At 31.9% G+C, this 21,007-nt stretch overlaps 3 protein-coding genes across 3 annotated transcripts; 2 read left to right on the forward strand and 1 right to left on the reverse strand.

The window, feature by feature from the left end:
• LOC134705901 (uncharacterized) lies at positions 1-1,437 on the reverse strand. The gene has a single exon (XM_063564615.1). The coding sequence runs from the start codon at positions 1,435-1,437 to the stop codon at positions 1-3; it is 1,437 nt and encodes a 478-aa protein (XP_063420685.1).
• A 550-nt stretch (positions 1,438-1,987) lies between these two features.
• LOC134705902 (uncharacterized) lies at positions 1,988-9,906 on the forward strand (the record flags this gene model as incomplete). The annotated part of the gene is made up of 3 exons (XM_063564617.1): positions 1,988-2,010; positions 3,680-3,893; positions 9,196-9,906. Coding segments are annotated over exons 1-3 (948 nt in total), but the record flags the coding sequence as incomplete, so codon positions are not given.
• LOC134705271 (uncharacterized) lies at positions 9,866-20,524 on the forward strand. Its single transcript, XM_063564021.1, has 6 exons — positions 9,866-10,058; positions 14,250-14,364; positions 16,368-16,550; positions 18,574-18,610; positions 19,223-19,513; positions 20,361-20,524. The coding sequence occupies exons 1-6, from the start codon at positions 9,943-9,945 to the stop codon at positions 20,414-20,416; spliced, it is 798 nt and encodes a 265-aa protein (XP_063420091.1). The 5' UTR covers positions 9,866-9,942; the 3' UTR covers positions 20,417-20,524.
• Positions 20,525-21,007: the final 483 nt, after the last annotated feature.

Consider the following 21,007-nt stretch of genomic DNA (forward strand, 5'->3'; position numbering starts at 1 on the left):
TCAAAAAAAAACGCGAAGTTCCGGTAACCGTTTCGTGACAGCCTCCTCAGAGGAGCAAATACGCTTGACTCTGAGAGCTTGACTGTACGGGATACTTTTTGTACAGTGTTTTGGGTGACAGCTTTGTGGAGAAAGGTATTGATGTTTATCTGTGGGTTTACAGTAGAGGTCTGTTGATATGACACCGTCCTTTATAGATGTGGTTGTGTCTAAGAAAGATATCTTAGAGTCGGAAATTTCATACGTAAATTTAATTGAATGTTGGGCGTTGTTTGCATGTCTGATGAAATCATCCAGTTTTTGTTGAGATTCAATCCATTTCATGTCAACATCATCAATGAAACGGAACCAAGACAAAGGTTTGGATAAAGATGTTGAAATAATTTGATTTTTTAATTTTCCCATGAAAATATTGGCGTAAGACGGTGCCATTTTCGTCCCCATCGCTGTCCCGTTAATTTGAAGGTAATGCTCACCATTAAAGGTGAAATTGTTGCATTTCAGGACCAGAGTAAGCTGCTGGACTAAACATTCAGTAGGTGGTTCTAAAATGTTGCGCGAGTCCCATATTTCCCTACAAGATTGTATGCCGTCATCATGATGTATGTTGGTATACAATGAGGTGACATCTAAAGTGACAAGGAGGGTTTCCGGAGGAAGAGGGTTCATGGATTCCATTTTACGAAGATAATCTGTAGTGTCTTGAATGTGGGAAGGAAGATTTTCTACATGAGATCTTAAATGAAAATCGACGAATTCCGAGATTTTCTCAGTCGGATGGCCGTTTGCGGATACAATGGGTCTACCAGGGTTGTTAACCTTGTGTATTTTGGGAAGAAGATACAATCGAACAGGCTTGGCATTCTCTGGCTTTAAATAACCAATTGTATCCTCATCTATGTGACTGTCATTGTACATGGTTTGTAACGCAGTGATAATTTTGGAGCTAAACTCGGAAGTAGGGTCATAGTTTAGCTTCTTATAAAATCTCTCATCAGAGAGCTGACGCACTGCTTCCGCGATGTAGTTAGCTTTGTCCATTATCACAACGGCACTGCCCTTGTCTGCTGGTTTTATCACAATATCATCTCGGTTTCTCAGCGATTGTATGGCTTTTTTCCCGTCAGGAGAGGTGTTGTAAAATGACGAGTACTTGTTGCTAGCTAGATGAACAACATCCGATTTGATTTTGTTGATAACATCTTCCAGTGTAGCAGATTTACTAGGTTTTGGAATCCATGAACTCTTCTTTTTAAAATGCGGAATTATGATGTCTTCCTCCGAGTCAGACGTGTCTGTGTCCTCCTCATTATCCACCTCTTTATATATATATGTAAGTGTACCATAAAATGAAATGATATGGCAAAACGTACTGCGTATGACAGGCAAACAGTTAGAAGTCAAACTTGTCCATGTTTTTGTGATATATAAGAGCATTCTGTCTCTGTATAAAAAGGTTGTACATTCTATACATTTTTCTTCAATTACACTTCTCGTTTTTATTATGAATGATAGCCCGTCTACAACTTTCTTTTGGTTGCAAGCATAATTGCATTATGTACATAACATAGCACATTTCCGTCCCTTTCAGTTTACTTAAAATTGTCAAAATCATGTTTTTCATTCTAAAATTGTAATTTATTCAAACATTTTGTAAACTTTTATATGTTTTTTTCAAGTTTGTGAAGTTTTTACTACAATTACTTGCATTAAATAAGTGAAGTTGGGGAAACATGTTCTATAATTGGTTGTTGTAAAGAGCCTAACCATATTATCTACGTATTGATTGTCATTTTAAGATTGAAAGATATTATGCATTTAATATTCTTTTATGTCTTCTCCTTAAATACGTTTATTTATTCTTGTAACTCTTTGATCTATTCCAGGAAGTCTACCAAGTGAAATTGAGTATATCTGTCCAGAACCGCAACCCACTAACCCAGTTTTAAACTCAATTCTGAATTGTAATTTGAAAGGAACAAATGATATGCGATTAGATTCAGGAGATATGTAAGCACTTTATCTATACATGCATTTTCTTGTCATATAGAGATGATAAATAGCTGCACCATGAGCGCATTAAATATCTTTCCTGTTTCATCTTATTGGCGCGTTAGTTTTATAAGCCAAGAAAAATATCAGAAAAAAATTGTCAACATAGTAAAAGATGAACTTCTTTGTATGCCCCACCTACGACAGTAGAAGGGCATTATGTTTTCTGGTCCGTGCGTCCGTCCGTTCATCTGTCCGTCTGACCCGCTTCAGGTTAAAGTTTTTGGTCAAGTTAGTTTTTGATGAAGCTAAAGTCCAATCAACTTGAAACTTTGTAAACTTGTTGATTATGATTATGATCTTTCTAATTTTAAAGCCAAATTATACTTTTTACCCCAATTTCACGGTCCACTGAACATAGAAAATGAAAGTGCTAGTTTCATGTTACAGTTTTTGGTCAAGGTAGATTTTGATGAAGTTGAAGCCCATTCAATTTGAATCTTTGTACACATGTTGCCTATGGTATGATCTTTCTAATGTTAATGTCAAATTATATTTTGTACCCAATTTCACGGTACATTGATCATTCAAATGATAGTGCGAGTGGTGCATCCGTGTACTTTGGACACATTCTCGTTGGGTTCTAATTTTTTATGAAATTCCCAAGAAAAGTGATATCTGTGCAAAATACAAAAAAAATTACTTTTTTATTTCATGTGTTCTGTTCCGTAACTCTTCAAAGACTAAACTATATTTTCAGTATTTGTAATCTGGGGATTCTTTCACATTAAAGGCTACCTTTGTCTTTACTTTTTAGAGATATATTTTTATTAAAAAGATATTCCATAACATTACAAGGCACACTTTTGAATAGTTTTAAAAATCGTCAAATGCAACCGTTGAAATGTGGTTCAGTGAAGGAAACAGTTCATAGATGCTGAAAAATAAACAATTTTCTTCTTCAAGTAGGACATTACAAATGCCTTTTATTTACAACTGGCCAAACTATTGAATAGATACTTTATTTGAAAGCGCACAAAACCTTGTTTTGTGCAGTTCAGTTGCATTCAGTGAAAAAGAATGATGCGATGCAATTCAAATTCAATTATAATAGAATTGATTTGTTTTTTGTGCCGATTATTTGTGATTATGGCAGTCTTCAATTTGTCTTGTTGTTCATCGATTACATAGACCAATTGACAAGAGTCGAACGTATCCAATTTGGCCCATCAACCTGAAAAGGAAACAAAAACAGTATTTAGTTCAAAATTCGCATTGACAAGAGCAAAATTATGAGTTTACCTTCGGCAAAATAAAATAAAAAACGTATCAAATTTGTGTGTAAGCTATACTCTGTATAATAACATGATCTTAATTGCATCTATAAATTGGTAATGACGGTCTGGCGTAGGTATACTTTAGGAGCTTTTGCGTTAACAAAAAAAAAAAGATTGGTTGATTATTGTTGTTAAAAGTCTATTGTGTTTCATGCATGTTCAGGACAAGGAAAGATTAACAAAAAAAACCAATAGTTTGATCCTGTAGTAGAGGCGGTTCACAGACTGACATAACAAAAACTAAAGGGCTCTTACTTGTAGTAATATTAAAATGCAATTTATAATCTTTAACTATTTACACTGCTCACAAAATTTTTCATTTGATCTATATTTTCTATTTCTTTTTTTAGATTTTCTCTAACTTTTAGTGCAACATCAGGAGGGTTTGTGAAGTATCTGGATCGAGACACAAATCAAATACAAAGTACAAATTATTACAGTGGAAAAACCAGGGAAAACGTTATAAATTTTAAATTTGATTATGAAGTGCCTGTCCATTGTATTGGCGATTCAACGCCTTGTTTGGAAAAATCACCACTTCGTTTAGAAGAAGATATAACAAAGGTACTAAAAAATAATAAAAGCATTTACGTACTTTTAAGTAAAAAACTTATTGATTATTTAACTGAACCATCAAATGTAATATGCGATTTAAGTCTCTGTTTCAAAGCAGATCTGGATAATACATTGATAAGTATATAAGTAGGGAAATGCTTTGAAAAGATACAAATGGGAAGAAAAAACAGTAAATTTTATCAAATGAATATGAAAGAGATATACATAAAGAAACTGAAGTATTAACTAATTACAGAAAACTAACCCCGAATACATAACGTCCAGATATAAAAGATCGAAAGTGAAAAAGGTACAAAGTTGTACAGCACTGAAGATCAAAAATTGAAAAGGTTTTGCCAAATACGGCATTGTTTTTATGAACGGGATAAGAACATCCTTATTATATAGAACACTTAATGCTATTGGAAACAGTAAATTTTAACAAATGAATATGAAAGAGATATACATAATGAAACTGAAGTATTAACTAATTACAGAAAACTAAACCCGAATACATAATGCTAAGATTATCACAAAATAGACACACCCGAATCAGTCCAGGCGTCAACGTAATTTAAAAATGTGACGCCACAAACGATGGCGAAAAGGCACAAACGTTATGCCACATTTGAATTTATGAAATTTAGAAACAGCATGACGTCACATTTGAAAAACTATCATTCAAAAGTGAGATAGAATTAGGATTGATTTAAGATTGTATTAGAACTAAATACTGATAATTCATTTAAACAAAATGCATATTGCAATACTTATTTATAGCAATTAACTGTAATATATATATATATATATATATATATGTGCAGTTTGTTATGAATCCAACTTGAAACGTAAATAATCGTACAGAATTTAATATAATTAATAAAGAGGCGGTGATTAATTTTTCTATCCGTAACACCTAAATATAATAAAAAGACGTCAACACATTTGACAAAATCCGATGAGAATTACAAATATAACATTAAACATGTAAATTAAATACATGAATTTGGGATAAACAAGTACAGAATCACGTCTTATAGTAATGCGAATTCACATTCAGCAAAACAGTCACAATCGGGAATAAGTCACGTTTGGTAATTAAAAGATTAGACGACATAATGACAAACCACAATCTACCATGTGGTAAAAATGTCCTTAGCTAGTTTGGTTAAAGAGACATCATATGGATCCACCAATTCGTGATGGTGTCCATTAAATTTACGGAGTGTCAATTTTAATCTGTCCTCCTCATAACTTTGTTGGAGCAGTTTCTGCGTAAGGAGCACACTCCTGTATATGAAGTCCGTATAGTGTGAACAAGCACGTGAATAACGTATCAATTGTGATATGTAAACACCATACGAAGGGGCAGAGGGTATATTACTGCTGAGAAATGGGAAATTGATAATTGGGAAGTTGAAATTGTCCCGTATATCATAGATTTTCGTGTGAAGTCTTCCATCTACGTCAATATTGAGAAAAAGATTAAGGTATGAAGCAGTCCTTCTTGTATCAGTAGTGTCCTTAATTTCAAGTTCACTTGGATATATAAAGGCAACAGTAGTATACCGCTGTTCAAAACTCATAAATTCATGGACAAAAAACAAAATCGGGGTAACAAACTAAAACCAAGGGAAACGCTTTAAATATAAGAGGAGAACAACGACATAACACCGAAACGTAACACACACAGAAACGGACTAAGCATCAGACAAAACACCACGAGAATACCAAATATAACATGAAAACCATATACATGAATTTGGGATAGACAAGTACCGTGCCACGTCCTATCTCAATATCTCAAAAATAAAAGAAAACACAAACGACACAACGTTAAAATGTAACACACACATAAACGAACAATAATATAACAATGGCCATCTTCCTGACTTGGTACAGGACACTTTTAAAGGGGAATAAAAGTGGTGGGTTGAACCTGGTTTTGTGGCATGCCAAACCTCGCACTTTAATTGCATAGTTAAATATAACATTGAGATGACAACATAATATTACAGGACTACAATACAAATAAATAGGAGAACATATTAGACAAAGAAAAACATGATTAATAGATCATATATGAGATGTAAGTATTGGCTGAAGTATTGAAGTATGGGTTGTTCAATGATAAAACATCATCAATATATCGGAAAGTAAAATTAAAGAATTTCGCAAGGTGATTTTTCTTTTTGTCATTTAGAAGGTTCTGAATAAATTCTACTTTATACGAATACAAAAACAAATCAGCCAAATGGTACGTTGGAATTATCAAGATTTGCATTACATTGCGATTTACAAATATGAGTGAAGTAATAAACCAGGAAACATTATAAAAGTCTTTTTACATCATAAACTGCTTAAGATTGCTTAGAAATAAAACTACAACGAAATTGCAAATTGAACATGCTTTATGAAATTCAAGAACTTTTGGGAGTATGCTCATATACGACACGCTCCTACATTGTCGCTGGTCAAACAAAATCCCACCAGATTACTAGTTCAAAAACGCTTATCTACCTATTCAATCATTAATGTAACTTTAATAAAATTATTATGCTTGGTTTTATAAGAGTAACGTTGACAAACTGTTTCAGTGGTAAAGTTAGGCGAAAATTCTAAATTTAAAGGACGTTAATCCTCCAAAGTCAATGACTCGTAAAGTTCTATCGAGATGCCAATTTAAAAAAGAAGTTTTAAGTAATTAAGAAAAATCACAGTCGATTCGAAGCCTGGATGAAAATAATTAGTTTAAAACTATTGATAATGCTGGATGATGTTTTTCCAGTTAGATTTAGGTAATTAAGGTAAAAGGGGGTCATAATTTAAATACATAGATTTTTATAATATATTGTCAAAATGATGTTTATGTAATGCTTTTTTCAAAAATATAATAAAAGGTATGTGAAATCATGCTTTTATTTTCACGCTACGGTTTGAGCAAAATTGTCCGATTTTGAAAAGATTATGTATGGAACCAAATTTTGGTATCAGAAAGAAAACTACGCAATAGAATTTAAAGATAAAGTATGAGAATATAGCTTTAATAATATGCTTTCAGATAAGAAATAAAAATAATGGGGTCACGGGAATGGTTTTGTTTGCTACATAATAAAATAGTTGAATTCACAACACATTCTATTTCAAAATTTATTTTATCGAGTGAAAAGTATATTCAATTGCAGTCAAGTTTATAAGGGAAAATACAGTATTTGACGAATATCTTTGCGACGAATTGACATATCGTTATTAAATCTTGGTTTCTCTTTCAAACTTCCTTAAAATTAGCCCCTATCATCGGTCTACATACGCTATAAAAATTCAATGCTTAGACAGTATGTTACTATCTGAGTACTATTTTTGTCCAAAAAAGATTGGCAGTTAGCATTTGGTTGTACTAAGATTTCATCTATGAAGGGTAATGTTCTACCTTTTAAACTTTAGATTATTGAAGCATTAAACAAGCGCAGTCCCCTTATTTAATGCTTGGTGGTGTTTAAATTGTCTTCTGTTCCTAGATCTTCCTGTATAATGATCACAGCAAAATTTAAACAACATAATGCTTGATCACTGTTTCAATTACTTTTCGTTCTTTAGTCTCTGTTTGGTAATTAATCCGAATACCTTATCCTAATTAAATTATTTGACCTATATATCTTTATTCTCAATAAACCATATACATAGGTATAGGGAAGACAATTATGTACAATATTTACAATAAGACAGAACAAACGAAACAGTTGCAAAGACAATATATAAAGTACATTATAGCCAGGAGCACATATACCTGTGTGAATATTCTTTATAATTTTACATCGTCTAATCAATTCAGATTTGTCTTGAAGACATAATTTGCTTGTATTTGACATTATTTGCTTTTTTTAAATAATAATGTGATATACACTGTTTCCTATTTTCTGCAAAGTATTTACATTCTAATATGAAATGCCTTATATCACCAATATCATTTCATTACATAAAAAACAGAGTCTATTATTTTTAACTATATTATTCCATCTACCCTGTCCAATACGGAGCTTGTGATTTATGGTCCTAAATCTGCATAAATCAATAGACAGTTTGTTTCAAAGAATTTCAAAATAACCTTCTTTTCCAAAACAATCTTTAAAGAAGTTTGTAATTAAGCGCTTTTTGTAAGTTTTCAAGTAAAGAATGCCAGACTTGTACATACTGATCTCTAAGTCTTAGTTTTACGAATGAAACTAACCTCATGCATTTCATAAAAGATTGCGTTTCCCAATCATTCAGGATAGTCTTTATTCTGTTTAACCATGAAGACATCACATTGTCATTAATGGACATGTGAAAGCACAATTTATATAAAATATAACATAGTTTTGTCTCTTTACCAGAATTTAATTTTCCCAAAAATGATATAAATCTAGTGTTTATGTCCAAGTCTATCGGATACCTCCCCAGCTCCCCATAAATCATGACGTAAGAGGGTGTTGATGAACACATTGTACGCAGCAGTTCTTCGATGTTCAAATATCATAAATCGAATCTGAAGGTACAACTAATACCTCTTCTAAAAGTTAACCATATCATAGCTGAAAGAATTTGAAAGGTAACATACACAAACATACAGAATCGCATGGACCTCACAAGGGATAATAATATCGTTCTTCGACAATGTAGGCGTCCCTTGCCATATATACACCACCTGCTTAGGAATCAAGACTAGATAAAACAATTGGGTATATGACACCATCAACAAAACAATAGATTATACGACTGTATTTAAAGATTCAAAACCGCAATAAGGTGACCGTTAATATTTGGTAAAGGTGAGTTAAGTAGTTCTTCCTATCTGTCCGCTGTTCTGCAGTTTGTGTAAAATATTTATTGAGATGTCTAAACGGCATACAATGGGTCAAAGGGTATGTAGATAATGGAATATAAAATGATGACAATTAGAAATTGATAATTTGTATAGAAATAGTAAAATATGAATAAAGCAAGTTAGATAGCTTCATGTTTCAAGAATGAAGATGGTTATTTTTTATCTCAGGTATTTCTTGTATTTCATGTATCTGTCTACTTCCTTTCAAATAGTCTTCTTATATAAGTATTTTATCTCCTTTTATCATATTTTTTTTCTGTTTTGATTCGCTAAGTGTTATATTTTTTTCCCTTTTATTTATCTAGCATTACTTCTAAAGTTAAAACATTCCTCTCTTACATCACATGTCTTTTTGTTTTACCTGATTCTGTAAATACTAGGTCTGTTCTGTGAGTGTAATTGTATGAAAACACCATATTGAACAATTCTTATCGTTTTTTCTTACAGAATCCGATAACTCCCCACTGGGATGGTTGGCGTGATGAACTATCAGGCATTTTGCGATATTCTGTAGAGTTTTGGAGGATGGAATACAGCCTTGATTACATGCAGCTTCGAGAACCACTAATCACACAAACATCAAACCCTGTTCCAGATTACTTACAGGAAGTAAATTTTACCACACCTCTACAATTTCCAACATTTTCTCCTTCGAAACCTGGCGTTTATTCCTGTATCCTTGAGGTTAGTGATAAAGCCAACAACTCACAGTATGCAAGAAGATTTGTAATATTTGATAAAACATCCCTGGTGACAACCAGAAATCATAACCCTTTATATTGCTCTTCTGCTTCAAAATCGACTAATTTCACTTGGCAGACAACTATAAATGACGAAAACGGACAAACTAGAATTAATATCGCATGGAAGGACCACTTTGTAAATCTAGTGCATGAAGAAGGCCATTTTTTAAGTCCTGTTTTAAGCTATGAACCCAGATTGACTGATGGTGGTCGAAGAATTGATTATAAGAAAATATATCCTGCTTTTGACGACAACGAAGGTTCCAGGACAAGAAATGCTATTTCAAATGTAAATAGCATTGTACTTTTTGAATTTGCACATCAGATACCCCCAGTTATAATCTGCAGTTTAAACTGGGAAAATTCAAGTCTGACACAAAACTGGTCACTAACAGTTCCAAGTATCAAGGATGGTGATTCACGACAATTTTTTGTTCGAGCGACAGATATTATGGGTAGTCAAGCAATCGATAGTACAACTATTCACTTTGATTCCACACCACCCCGTATATTATCCTCAAATCTTAATTATAACATAGAAGACGGACAATACAAATTGTCAAGCAGGTAAGAATAATATTCTTAATGATCTTTTATATAGATTATCCTTTTATATTGATATGTAGAATAGTTTGTTTAAATCACATGTATTACATTTACAGAAAATAACAGATATTTTATCATAAACTCTACTCAAACATTTATTACTGGGTTGACAAACACGGAATATTTTCGAAATCTTTGAAAAATATCCGATAAATAAAGATCCTACCACTGCATTAGGTATGTTTCGATATTTCTCTATTCGAGACAGTTATGTGTTAAAATTCATATTGCGAGTGTCCCTCTACTTGCCGACTTGTTTCTTTATTAATATGAGGCTGAATTCATGAAGGAACGTCTTAGGAAGAAAGATAAGAACTTAGCGATATCCTTTAACTCTACTTTCCGATATAAAGATGATGCTTTTTCACTAAATAATTCATAATTTGGTGACTATGTGGAACGGATCTATCCATTCGAACTAGAGGTAAAGGATACTACAGATACAGTTAAATCGGCCTCATATCATGACTTACATCTAGAAATTGACAATGAGGGTCGGTTGAAAATGAATCTTTAGAACAAAAGAGATGATTTCAGTTTTCCAATTGTGAACTTTCCATTTCTAAGTAACAAAATTTCAGCAGCACCTGCATATGGGATATATATCTCCAATCTTTTATTCATTATTATTACTTTTACTGTTAAGTCTGGTTTTTGTTATATATCTATTTTACGTGACTGTATTTATGTATCCCGTCATACGTTGAACGACAAAATTATTTGATGTCTACCTGTGCGAATTTCAAACGCGTAATTTTACACCAGTACTTTTAAAACCTTCCATTCTTTATTGGTGCATTTTACATAGATAAAAAAAATCGTATAATATAAGCAAAATCAGGATTTTAAATCTGATGTATGCCTTATTGTGTTTCTTCGTTACATTTTTTGTTTTTAAAGTGATTAAGATGATAACACAATGTTGACTGCTGTACCCTTATTTTTGACATATTTACTTATTGTGTCTGTTTGTGTTGTTAACGCATCGGAGACATTTTAATGGAATTTGATGCAACTGTCATACAAGTGAGAGGTTTAGCTAGCTATAAAACCAGGTTTTATCCACCATTTTTTACATAAGAAAATACCTGTACTAAGTCAGGAATATGACAGTTGTTATCCATTCGTTTGATGTGTTTGAACTATTGAGTTTGCCATTTGATTGGGGACTTTCCTTTTTTAATTTTCCTTGAAGTTCAGTATTTTTGTGATTTTACTTTTTGATACGATATTTCGTGCTTGCATTTCCTATCATGATTTCTTGATAGAGGGTTGCTGCTCGCAAGGAAGTTATTAAAACAAGAGTTCCAAATGATGAAGTTGAAATCATTACTTCGTAAATTTTACGGACGCCATCACGAGTTGGTTGACCGTTATGGAATAACCGTTGCACAAATGATATCGGATTTTTTCCTTACGTCGGAACTACAATCCCCTTACCTTTCATGAATTTGTCCTACCGGATAAATCTATTTACCGGATTTGTTATCACATAAGCAACACGACGGTTGCCACATGTGGAGCAGGATCTGCTTACCCTTCCGGAGCACCTGATATCAACCCTAGTATTTGGTGGGGTTCGTGTTGTTTATTCTTTGGTTTTCCATGTTGTGTCATGTGTACTATTGTTTTTCTGTTTGTCTTTTTCGTTTTTAGCCATGGCGTTGTCATTTTATTTTCGGTTTATGAATTTGACTGTCCCTTTGGTATCTTTCGTCCCCCTTTCATTGAATTTTTTGTAATATTTATAATTTGACTGTTGAGAGTGGGGGGAACAGAATACGTGAGATAGTGTGGAACTGTTTCTCTTTAAAAAAAAAAAGAAAAAAAAAGGCATGAACATTTGAGAAAGTCAAAAATCAAAAAACCTATTTACCCCTGCATAGAAAATTACTTACACAATTTTACCTGAGTTGCAGTCAAAAGGGAGATATGTAAAATAAAAATAAACAAGCCAATATTAAAATGTGTATTTTGCAAAGAAAAAACAAATAAGATTATATGCGTGGATTGAACATAGACTTGCAAAACTAATGTAAGCATCCTTCTCTTAAAATTTATGTAATCTCAAATTTAAACCCATAGATATTACTTTCTTACGATTGTGATTTTTGAAAAGCGATTACCGTTTGAATTGATATAATATGAACATATTGCCATTTGTCGGAAAGTTTTGTTCGCAGTCTTTTTTTTATAAAAGAGGGAAGAAAGATAGATCTACTAGCGGGACAGTCAAGCTCATAAATCGAAAATAAACTGACAACAGCATGGCTAAAAATTACAATGACAAACTGACAAACAATACTACACATGACGCAACATAGAAAGCCAAAGAATAAGCAACACGAACTCCACCAAAACCTGGGGTGATCTCCGGTGCTCCGGAAGGATTAGCATGTGGCACCTGTCGTGTTGTTCGTGTTATTAAAAATCCGGTAAATAGTCAAATTAGGTAGGCCATATTTATGAAAGGGGAGGGGATTATAGGAACATATCCGATATCATTTGTGAAACCGTTATTCCCTAAAGGTCAACCAACTCGTGATGGCGTCCGTAAATGTTAGATGATCTCGTCCAAAAAGTCTAGGAATATGTGTAATTTTTATGTTTGGTTAATGTATTGTAATACCTTTCTACTTCGAATTTTACCCCAGGGCTATTTCAATCCTCTATCCTTGATATTTAACAGCATTTTTCCATAACAGCTTAAGGATGTACTTAGGTGAGGTTTTGAAATTTGTGTGAAATGTTCGGACTCCTTGGTGTTTTTCCATACAACATAATGTAAAATATTTTGCCCCATAACACCCATTTATTTTTTCATATAAGATTAAATACCTCATGAAAGGTCATTTACCAAAATTTTAGAAGATTCTTAATTTTCTTTCTTTTGTTTTGAGACCCAATAATACCAATGCAAATATAAGGTAAAAGTCAGAGTCATTCTTTTCCCGCCATATTTTCAATCTCAAATATCTCGAAAAAGAGATCCATGACCTACCAATATTTTAAGCTTATTTTTATCCTTAATTGATGCTCTACCAGCTCACAGTATAGATTTTAACTTCTTAATTTATTAATTTTTACCTAACCTCACCTAAGTACATCCTTTATGACAAGAATGGTCCATATGAATCTAGTATATCTTAATCAAATACTTTGGAATACTGCAATAAATAATCCTTGACAGTAATTAAAGTTAAAAATACTGGTCTTTGGTTGTTTATATCTTTTACCTCGAAAGGTCGACGGGAATATACATGTTCCAAGGTCTAAACAAAAACTATTTTCAATAAATTAATAAATTATTTCAACATCTTATATTAAGAATTTTAGGACCAACATCATCAAAAGTTTAAAGTTTATATAACATCAGATCCTTCACAATTTACTAATCATTGGTCATTTAACTCTTTGATGTGTGTTGAATTTACTTCTATTTGAAGTAAACTGTACAACTTTGGAGAAGTAGTCAGTTTTATATTTATGTTTATTAAGAATATATATATACAACGATAACAATTCTGTCTGATGAACCGCAGGAAATGCGGTGAAAGCGCTGACAGAAACACTGTTCGATTTATGATGTGATTTTTTTATATTTTTTTTTACTTTTATATGAAGAAAACATAGATGTATGATTGCCAATGAGACAACTCTCCACAAGTGACCAAATGACCAAAAACAATTTACTTATTGTTCAACGTACGGCCTACAAAGCCCATTCTATCAAAGTCAGCTATAAAAGGTCCCGAAATGACAAATGTAAAACAATTCAAACGAGAAAACTAACGACCGAATGTTTCTATGTTTCTATATTATTTTTAAAAAGACTTCTTTCTTTGATTAAAGAATCAATTTACATACAGTTGATTTGTATCTTTATCTCTCTACATTGGATGTTACTTTTTCTTTTATTTGTTGTTATATCTTTAAATATTTCAAAAAGATAAGTCTTAGAGTAATTGAGGTTATGAATAAATGATACAATGAATCAACCAAACCACTTTCCAACTACTAGTAACTTAAATCAGTAAGGACCATCCAATGAAATGGTTTTACATACACTACTGAACTATTGTTAATATCAACATGTGTAATATTGAACTACGTAATTAATATGAAAGGTAATGGTTTAAAATTTTCAATTAGATTAACTATCAATGCAAGGGACAATGACAGTGGCGTACCTACGGTTAAAATAAGAATAGTTACAATGTCTGGGATTGAAAAATACAAGCATGAATTTAAAAATCCTGTTGTTGAGGTACGTATGATCTAAATATATTGTCCTTTCATTCGAGGCTCATTTTGTATGATTTCAAAATACTGAAATACTTTTAACATCGATAAAATGACACCGAAAACGGATATATGTTTTCCTAAAAATTTATGAATGTGGTATTCTATTTAGTGTTTTAATTTGGTGCAAATATTTACGTATTAAGTATAAAGGACTCTAAAAATGTATGTACTGATGGTGATTACATTAAAGCAACATTAGTATATAGCTGTTCGAAATTCATAAATCGATTGAGACAAAAATAAATCCTAATTACAAACTAAAACCGAGGTATAAGAGTAGAACAACAACATAACAGAAACACTGAAGAGAACAAAAACTCAACGACTGTGTAAGCACACAGAAACAACTATAAGATAACAACTGATTGAACCTGGCTTTGTGGCTAGCAACTTCGCAATTTTATGACCACGTTAAATATAACACTACAATGACACAATTATATGACAGGAATACAGTACAAATAATTGCAAAAACTTTCATGAAATACACAAATAAACAATACAATAGTACATTTCGGCATGCTAACCACAGATTAAAAGACTGTTTGAATTGAATGAAAATGTATGAACTTAAAAACAAGGAAGAACGTAACAACTGACAAAACCAAACAACTAACTAAAAACATGAATTTTCCAAAGAAAAAGTATATTGAATGAAACAAACTCGGCATAGCATTAGGCCTTTGTCAACGTCAATTTTTTTACTTGACAATATAATAGAATAATGTATTTTCTGGTGTAATCAATTTGAAGACTGTATTTGTGTCACGATTAAAACTCCCCAATTATCTTACATTTTAACTGTTTTTATACGATGGTTTTGACATGTTCTTCTCCTGAAGCAGTAAATAAAGAACCCACTAAGAATTTCTATGCTGTGAACAAAACAATATATTTTTGCTATTAATTGTAAATCCTTTTTTTTAATTTTGAATTTAAATCATGATCAATATCATCAGTATTGAACTTCTGTTAGTAGTCAAAATTATCCAAAGTATAACGAACATATTACCGTAAAAACAGATATAACACAGCATTATTAAATATAATGAACGACTTTAGAAACGCAACACACATTTTGTTGATTTGTTTTTACCAAATCTTTTCTGATTCTCTTATAACTACTTTTCATGCTTATCATGCTTCTTTCTCCTTACAAAAAATCAAAATCTGACTTACCTGTGGTTATTGAACATGCCGAATTTTTAACGTCGCACGAATTACTTAAAGCGAAATTTTGGTCCCACGAAAGATTGTTTCAGTTGTTTTGCTTTGTGAAACAGTTCTTTCAATCCTTTGCCTTACTTACTTTTTTTTTAAATGTTGCATCTCCATTTTGCCAAGTCTGAGAAATAAAATAAAAAAACAAAGAACTAAATTAGCCCTTAAGAATACTGCAAACATGAAAACATTAATGTGCTGCAACCATACCGTATGACTTCAGAAACTCGTTCTACCGTCCTTCCGACAACGATACAAGTAGACAAGATTTGTTGCTGGCCATCGATGAACAGATCAACGTGTAGTGACAATGAAACATTAACAGAATTTGATTATGTAACGTCATTTGCCAATCATGTTTACGGCCGCAACTTCAACTGCTAACCAAATTGCCGAGTGCCATTGAGTACAGATTCATGCCATAAATGTTTCCCATGAACTGCATTGCAAAAGAATTGACTGAAGGAAAAACTGTAAAGCCCTGAAGTTCCAACCGCATAATTGCCAAAACCAATTAATGGGTTGAACAAATGCAAAATCAGAAGGTGTAAAACAGAACCCAAAAAATGTCAGACAGAATTTGTTGACCTTTCTGACAATCATTTTGGCGTTAGTAACAGGCAGTCGTCGCTTTTGACGTTGACACATTCATTAAAAAATCACACAAAAATAATCTAGTGTTGCGTTTCTAAAGTCGTTCAGTATACTAAGAACACAATTTATAAAGATATGTCTATTTTACAGAACACGAGTTTGTGCCCATCCTGCTATGAAGATAGCATAGGTAATTCGTATAGACCAAGTATGTCGTTTGAGATCAATAATTGCTGGATGAATGTTGGAATTGAGGAAAACAATACTGAGATGCACACATTGGAAATAGGAGTTTACAATGGTGCTATGTTAGCAGCAATGCAAATAGAAAATGTACGTATATGAAATTATGTGAATGTTTTTTTTAAACCGTTATTCTATCCCATGCAGAACACTTGTCAGTTATTTAGATAAACAGGCTGAACATTTTTTCCAAACTCTTTTTATTATGTTTTTAATTTTAAAGTAAAAGAACATTACAAGTATGTCGCAAATTAATTGACATGCAAAATCAATTATATTACTGTTATCATCACTTTATTTTCTCCTTGTTGAAGATAGATAATATTTATGGTGTGTGCTCCCCGCGTTCACTGTCTTTTTATTCAGACTACCCAATGCATTTCAGAACAAAATGTATCTAAACACATTGCAAACACATCCTACATTAAGGATATTAGCCAGTGAAGGTAATTGGTGTTGTCTATATGCTGAATTGTTTCCATATTAAGATGATATGGAAACGTATTTATAAATAATATTTGTCCCGTTAAGGTTATTTTTTACCTCAAAAACTACTCTGGTTACAGACTTACCTGTGCAGTTTGCAGATTTAAGGCCTGCAATCTATTTCATATGAAAAGCTAGATTCATTTTGCATATCAGAAAGATAAAATAGTTTTTGGATTTTGATATGTTTTCACCCACTTGCAGAAGGTGTAAAAATAAACAAACACCTGAATTGCATTTGATACTGTCCACTAAGTTACTTCCTTTAAAACACACATAGATGCGTAGATATATATTGTTCATGCCAAAATATTTTTTTTGAAAGAAAAGAAGTGACGTGACATTAAATCGACATTGCATAAAATATCACTAGATCTGTATTTCAAGACAACGGAAAGTGTTATACCTGCAGTATAAAAGAAGTTAAGTTGGAATTGATATATCATTGAGCGCGTGTGTCGTGTAAGTAAGATATGCCATGAAAAATTCTGAAAAACCATAAAAAATGGAAATTTTTAGATCACTTGGCTTGTTTTGCAATGACGTCAACTTGGTTTAAAGTACAAATATAGACCAAATCCAGTACACCTTTAAGGGTGCGATTAACTAGAGTGACTCGCCTTTTAATAATATTTCAGATAAGAAAGAATATTAACACTTTTTTCATGCAGTATGTTGTTCTTTCCTTTATATTCATCATGTTCATTGACGTTTTTGTTTTTAAAGTCTTGTTTTTTATTCCAGTAAGTATGATGAAATTAATGATGTTAAAGGGGTAATTGTAGAGTTTGAATACTACAGGATGTAAATTTATCTGTTGATGTGTTGAAACTTTTATCAAACATGGTAGTGTTTTATGTAATTTTCATATATTCTTAGTTTTTTATTCATGTGGTAGTACTATTTTTAAATACTAAACGGGGTATTTTATGGCAAGTGCTTCTAATAATTTATGTGGTTTATATTTGGTCTACCAAGAAGTCAGAGAAGGCTTTAACTTAAAGTAATCAAATCTTCCGATTGCAAGGGTAAAAAGAGAAGAAGAAAAAAAGAGGAGAAAAAAGCAAGTTGCAATAAATGGAAAAATCATTAAAACAAATACTCAATATATATCTAATATACATCGTAAATATAGAATAATTCCAATAGGCAAAATAAAATACTTTTTGTTCTCAATAAAATGTTGTTGCTGGTTTTGTAACTTCGAACAGTGGCAACACTCCCGTAATTAAATTTGAAAAAATCTCTTTCTGATAATAGTTTAAAACATTATTTAAATTCTTTAGCTCCATGTATCATGTTTCGTATTATATCTAAAATGAATGAGCATTTTAAAATGAAACGCAGTTCATCTACTATAATAGAAACATGTCATCTTATGAACTTATTTTCTTTTGTCCTTTCCTGTTTGTCTTCTTACTCACAATAGAATCTTGAAAAGGGACTTCTGTAGCTAATCGACAGAATATTTTCTTAAATATGCACCAACTCTTGTACACAAGTTTAATTAAACCTTTTGATAATTTCTTCCTCAATTTGTTATAAATACTTTTTTGTTCAATCTATCTGACTCCAATACCCTGATTTTCATACTCCAATGTTATATGTCTTTTTTTTTTTTTTTTAGATAACTGACGTTAAAAGTTTAAAAGGAATTCAACAATGTAAGTTTGATTATACTAACAAACACATCAATCTTCAAAAGACTTCATGCTGTGTCGAGGTGCAACTGTTATGTTTTAACTGTTACACACATAAAATAAAACATTGCACTCTTGTCCCCTGAAGTTTGGTTTGCAATAGAGAGGTTCCAAGTGAACGATATTTGCAGACGAGCAGGTGAGAGATACATGTAACATGGCATAACTTTTTTTGTCTGTCGCAATCAGGGCTGCAGAATGTAAACAAATCATTCTGTAATCGTAAACACATGCAACATGATGTTTACTGCTCAGAAGGAACACTATTCATTACAAATTTGATAGCCGATTTATAGGAATGTGTTTGTTCGGGTTTGGTTTTTTTTTTTACATTAATATAACTTTTTAATTTCGATACTAGCATGTCGTAAGTGAACTTAATTACTTTTCAAACATAATGACGCGTCTGGGGAAAAGGTTAGATCATGCAAACTTGACATGAAAAAGCCATATATGTATTTATGAGTGATAAATGCAATAACTTTGACAGCTTGGGAAAAGGTAACAAATTCAATCATTTTAAATTGACAGTGACGTATTTAGTAGATATACATTTTTATATATATTTCGATTCAGATTTTGGTGTAGAGAACTTAACTATTACAAGCATTTCTGATACTAGTATTCAACTTAAATGGGTCAAACCTGAAACTTGTTACGATCTTCTTGGAATAAAGTTAATGCTGACCCATAGCCATAATATAACCGAAGAACACAAAATCTTCAAATCTGCGAGAACAGTTTATATTGGGAACCTCAATCCATCAACATCCTACACATTTCAAATGTTTGCAAAATACGGACCCGATGAAGATAACTTTGATATGAGTGCTCCTGTGGAAGGCTCATTTTCAACAGCAGCTAAACGTAAGTTAATTATTGGTTACTTCTGTTCGTTAGGATTTTATTTTGTCAACTTACTTGATATGATATATTTTAAAAGGCACACCAACCGCAAGTTTATACACACAAATCTGAAATTGTTGATAGTTATCATTCATGAGTAATTAGATAAAATGTGCATAGAGGTTATAGTCAATTAGAAATATAGTTTTTCTTATAATTATTTACTGAAAATCTTCAGCTGCAAACTTTTATAGATTATTCTTCTTATAGTATTTCTTTGTGCTTCATATATGCTTTGTGTGTTAACAAGAAACATATTTATACTAGATTAATTCTTGTGGTGATTTAAATATATTATTTATTTGTATGCTGTATGCCTTGTTATGCCATGTTTGTATATGTTTTTTATACTCGATGAAAAGCTTATTAGATCTTTTAAAATTTTTAATTGTGTGTCAATATTTCAAATCATAATAAATATTAACTTACATAATTCAAGATTTGTTTTGGAAAATTGATAAATGATTTTTGCTTCGGTTCCACTTAACTACTCAAAGTTTTAAGATATCGGATGGGAGAGGGAGAATGTTTACATATGTATTGTTAAATCGACATGTCTTACCACCTTCAATTCAGATCCTTGTACATGCAATTTCACATATATGAATGTATATTTTTTTGTAATCGTGCACCGACTTTTCTGATTAATGTTTTTAACAATCTGTACCTTTTCTCCACCTCTTAGGAACTAAGAAGACCTCTTTCAACAATACATATTTTGTAATCAACCCTTACAGTTTAACACTGATTAAAGTGTAAATACTCTCGGTTCAAAACAAAGACTAACTCTTATGATGTTTTATTATAGTTGAACACAGAGATTTCAAAGAAATATTGGTACAAAATGTCATCTTGGCAGCTTGAGGTGGAATCATGACAACTCTAACCGAAAGAAAACGGATTAAGACAACTCGGGTCAATTTAAATACAACTCGGACCATTTTCAAAGACTGCTCGGTCCAGTTTAAAAGACAACGCAAACCAGTTGAAACATGGCTTATCGTGGTTTTTGCGACTAATATGGTTTTGTTTGCTTTTTTGTAGAATTTCCTTCTTCTTAGCTTCCCCTTAGTGAGCATCTAATTTGATACAATTAAATAATATTTGCGGCGTTCCTGATGAAGGTAAATCCAGAAAAGTGCTTCGGAAGCATGTAATTATTAAACGTGTTGTTTTTAACTTTTTTTAAAAGTTCTGTAACTATAAAATGTTTTATGACGGCCTAACGAATTTCACTAGAAAAATTCACTGGCGCCAAATAAGTAAATTTGATTCAATTTATATTGTGGTTTGTCAAATTATTATGATTTGTCAGAGGTCTCAATCATTTAAACGTTGTCGTTATAGCTGGAATACTTATGGGCTTTAAATAACCCTTTGCATTTTTCGAGTTTTTAATTATGCCATTTGAACATAGACTTGCCTTTTTGAATTTTCCTTGGTTTTGACTTTTCT

The sequence above is a fragment of the Mytilus trossulus genome, chromosome 2 (assembly GCF_036588685.1).
Source record: "Mytilus trossulus isolate FHL-02 chromosome 2, PNRI_Mtr1.1.1.hap1, whole genome shotgun sequence".
Taxonomy (NCBI): Eukaryota; Metazoa; Mollusca; class Bivalvia; order Mytilida; family Mytilidae; genus Mytilus; species Mytilus trossulus.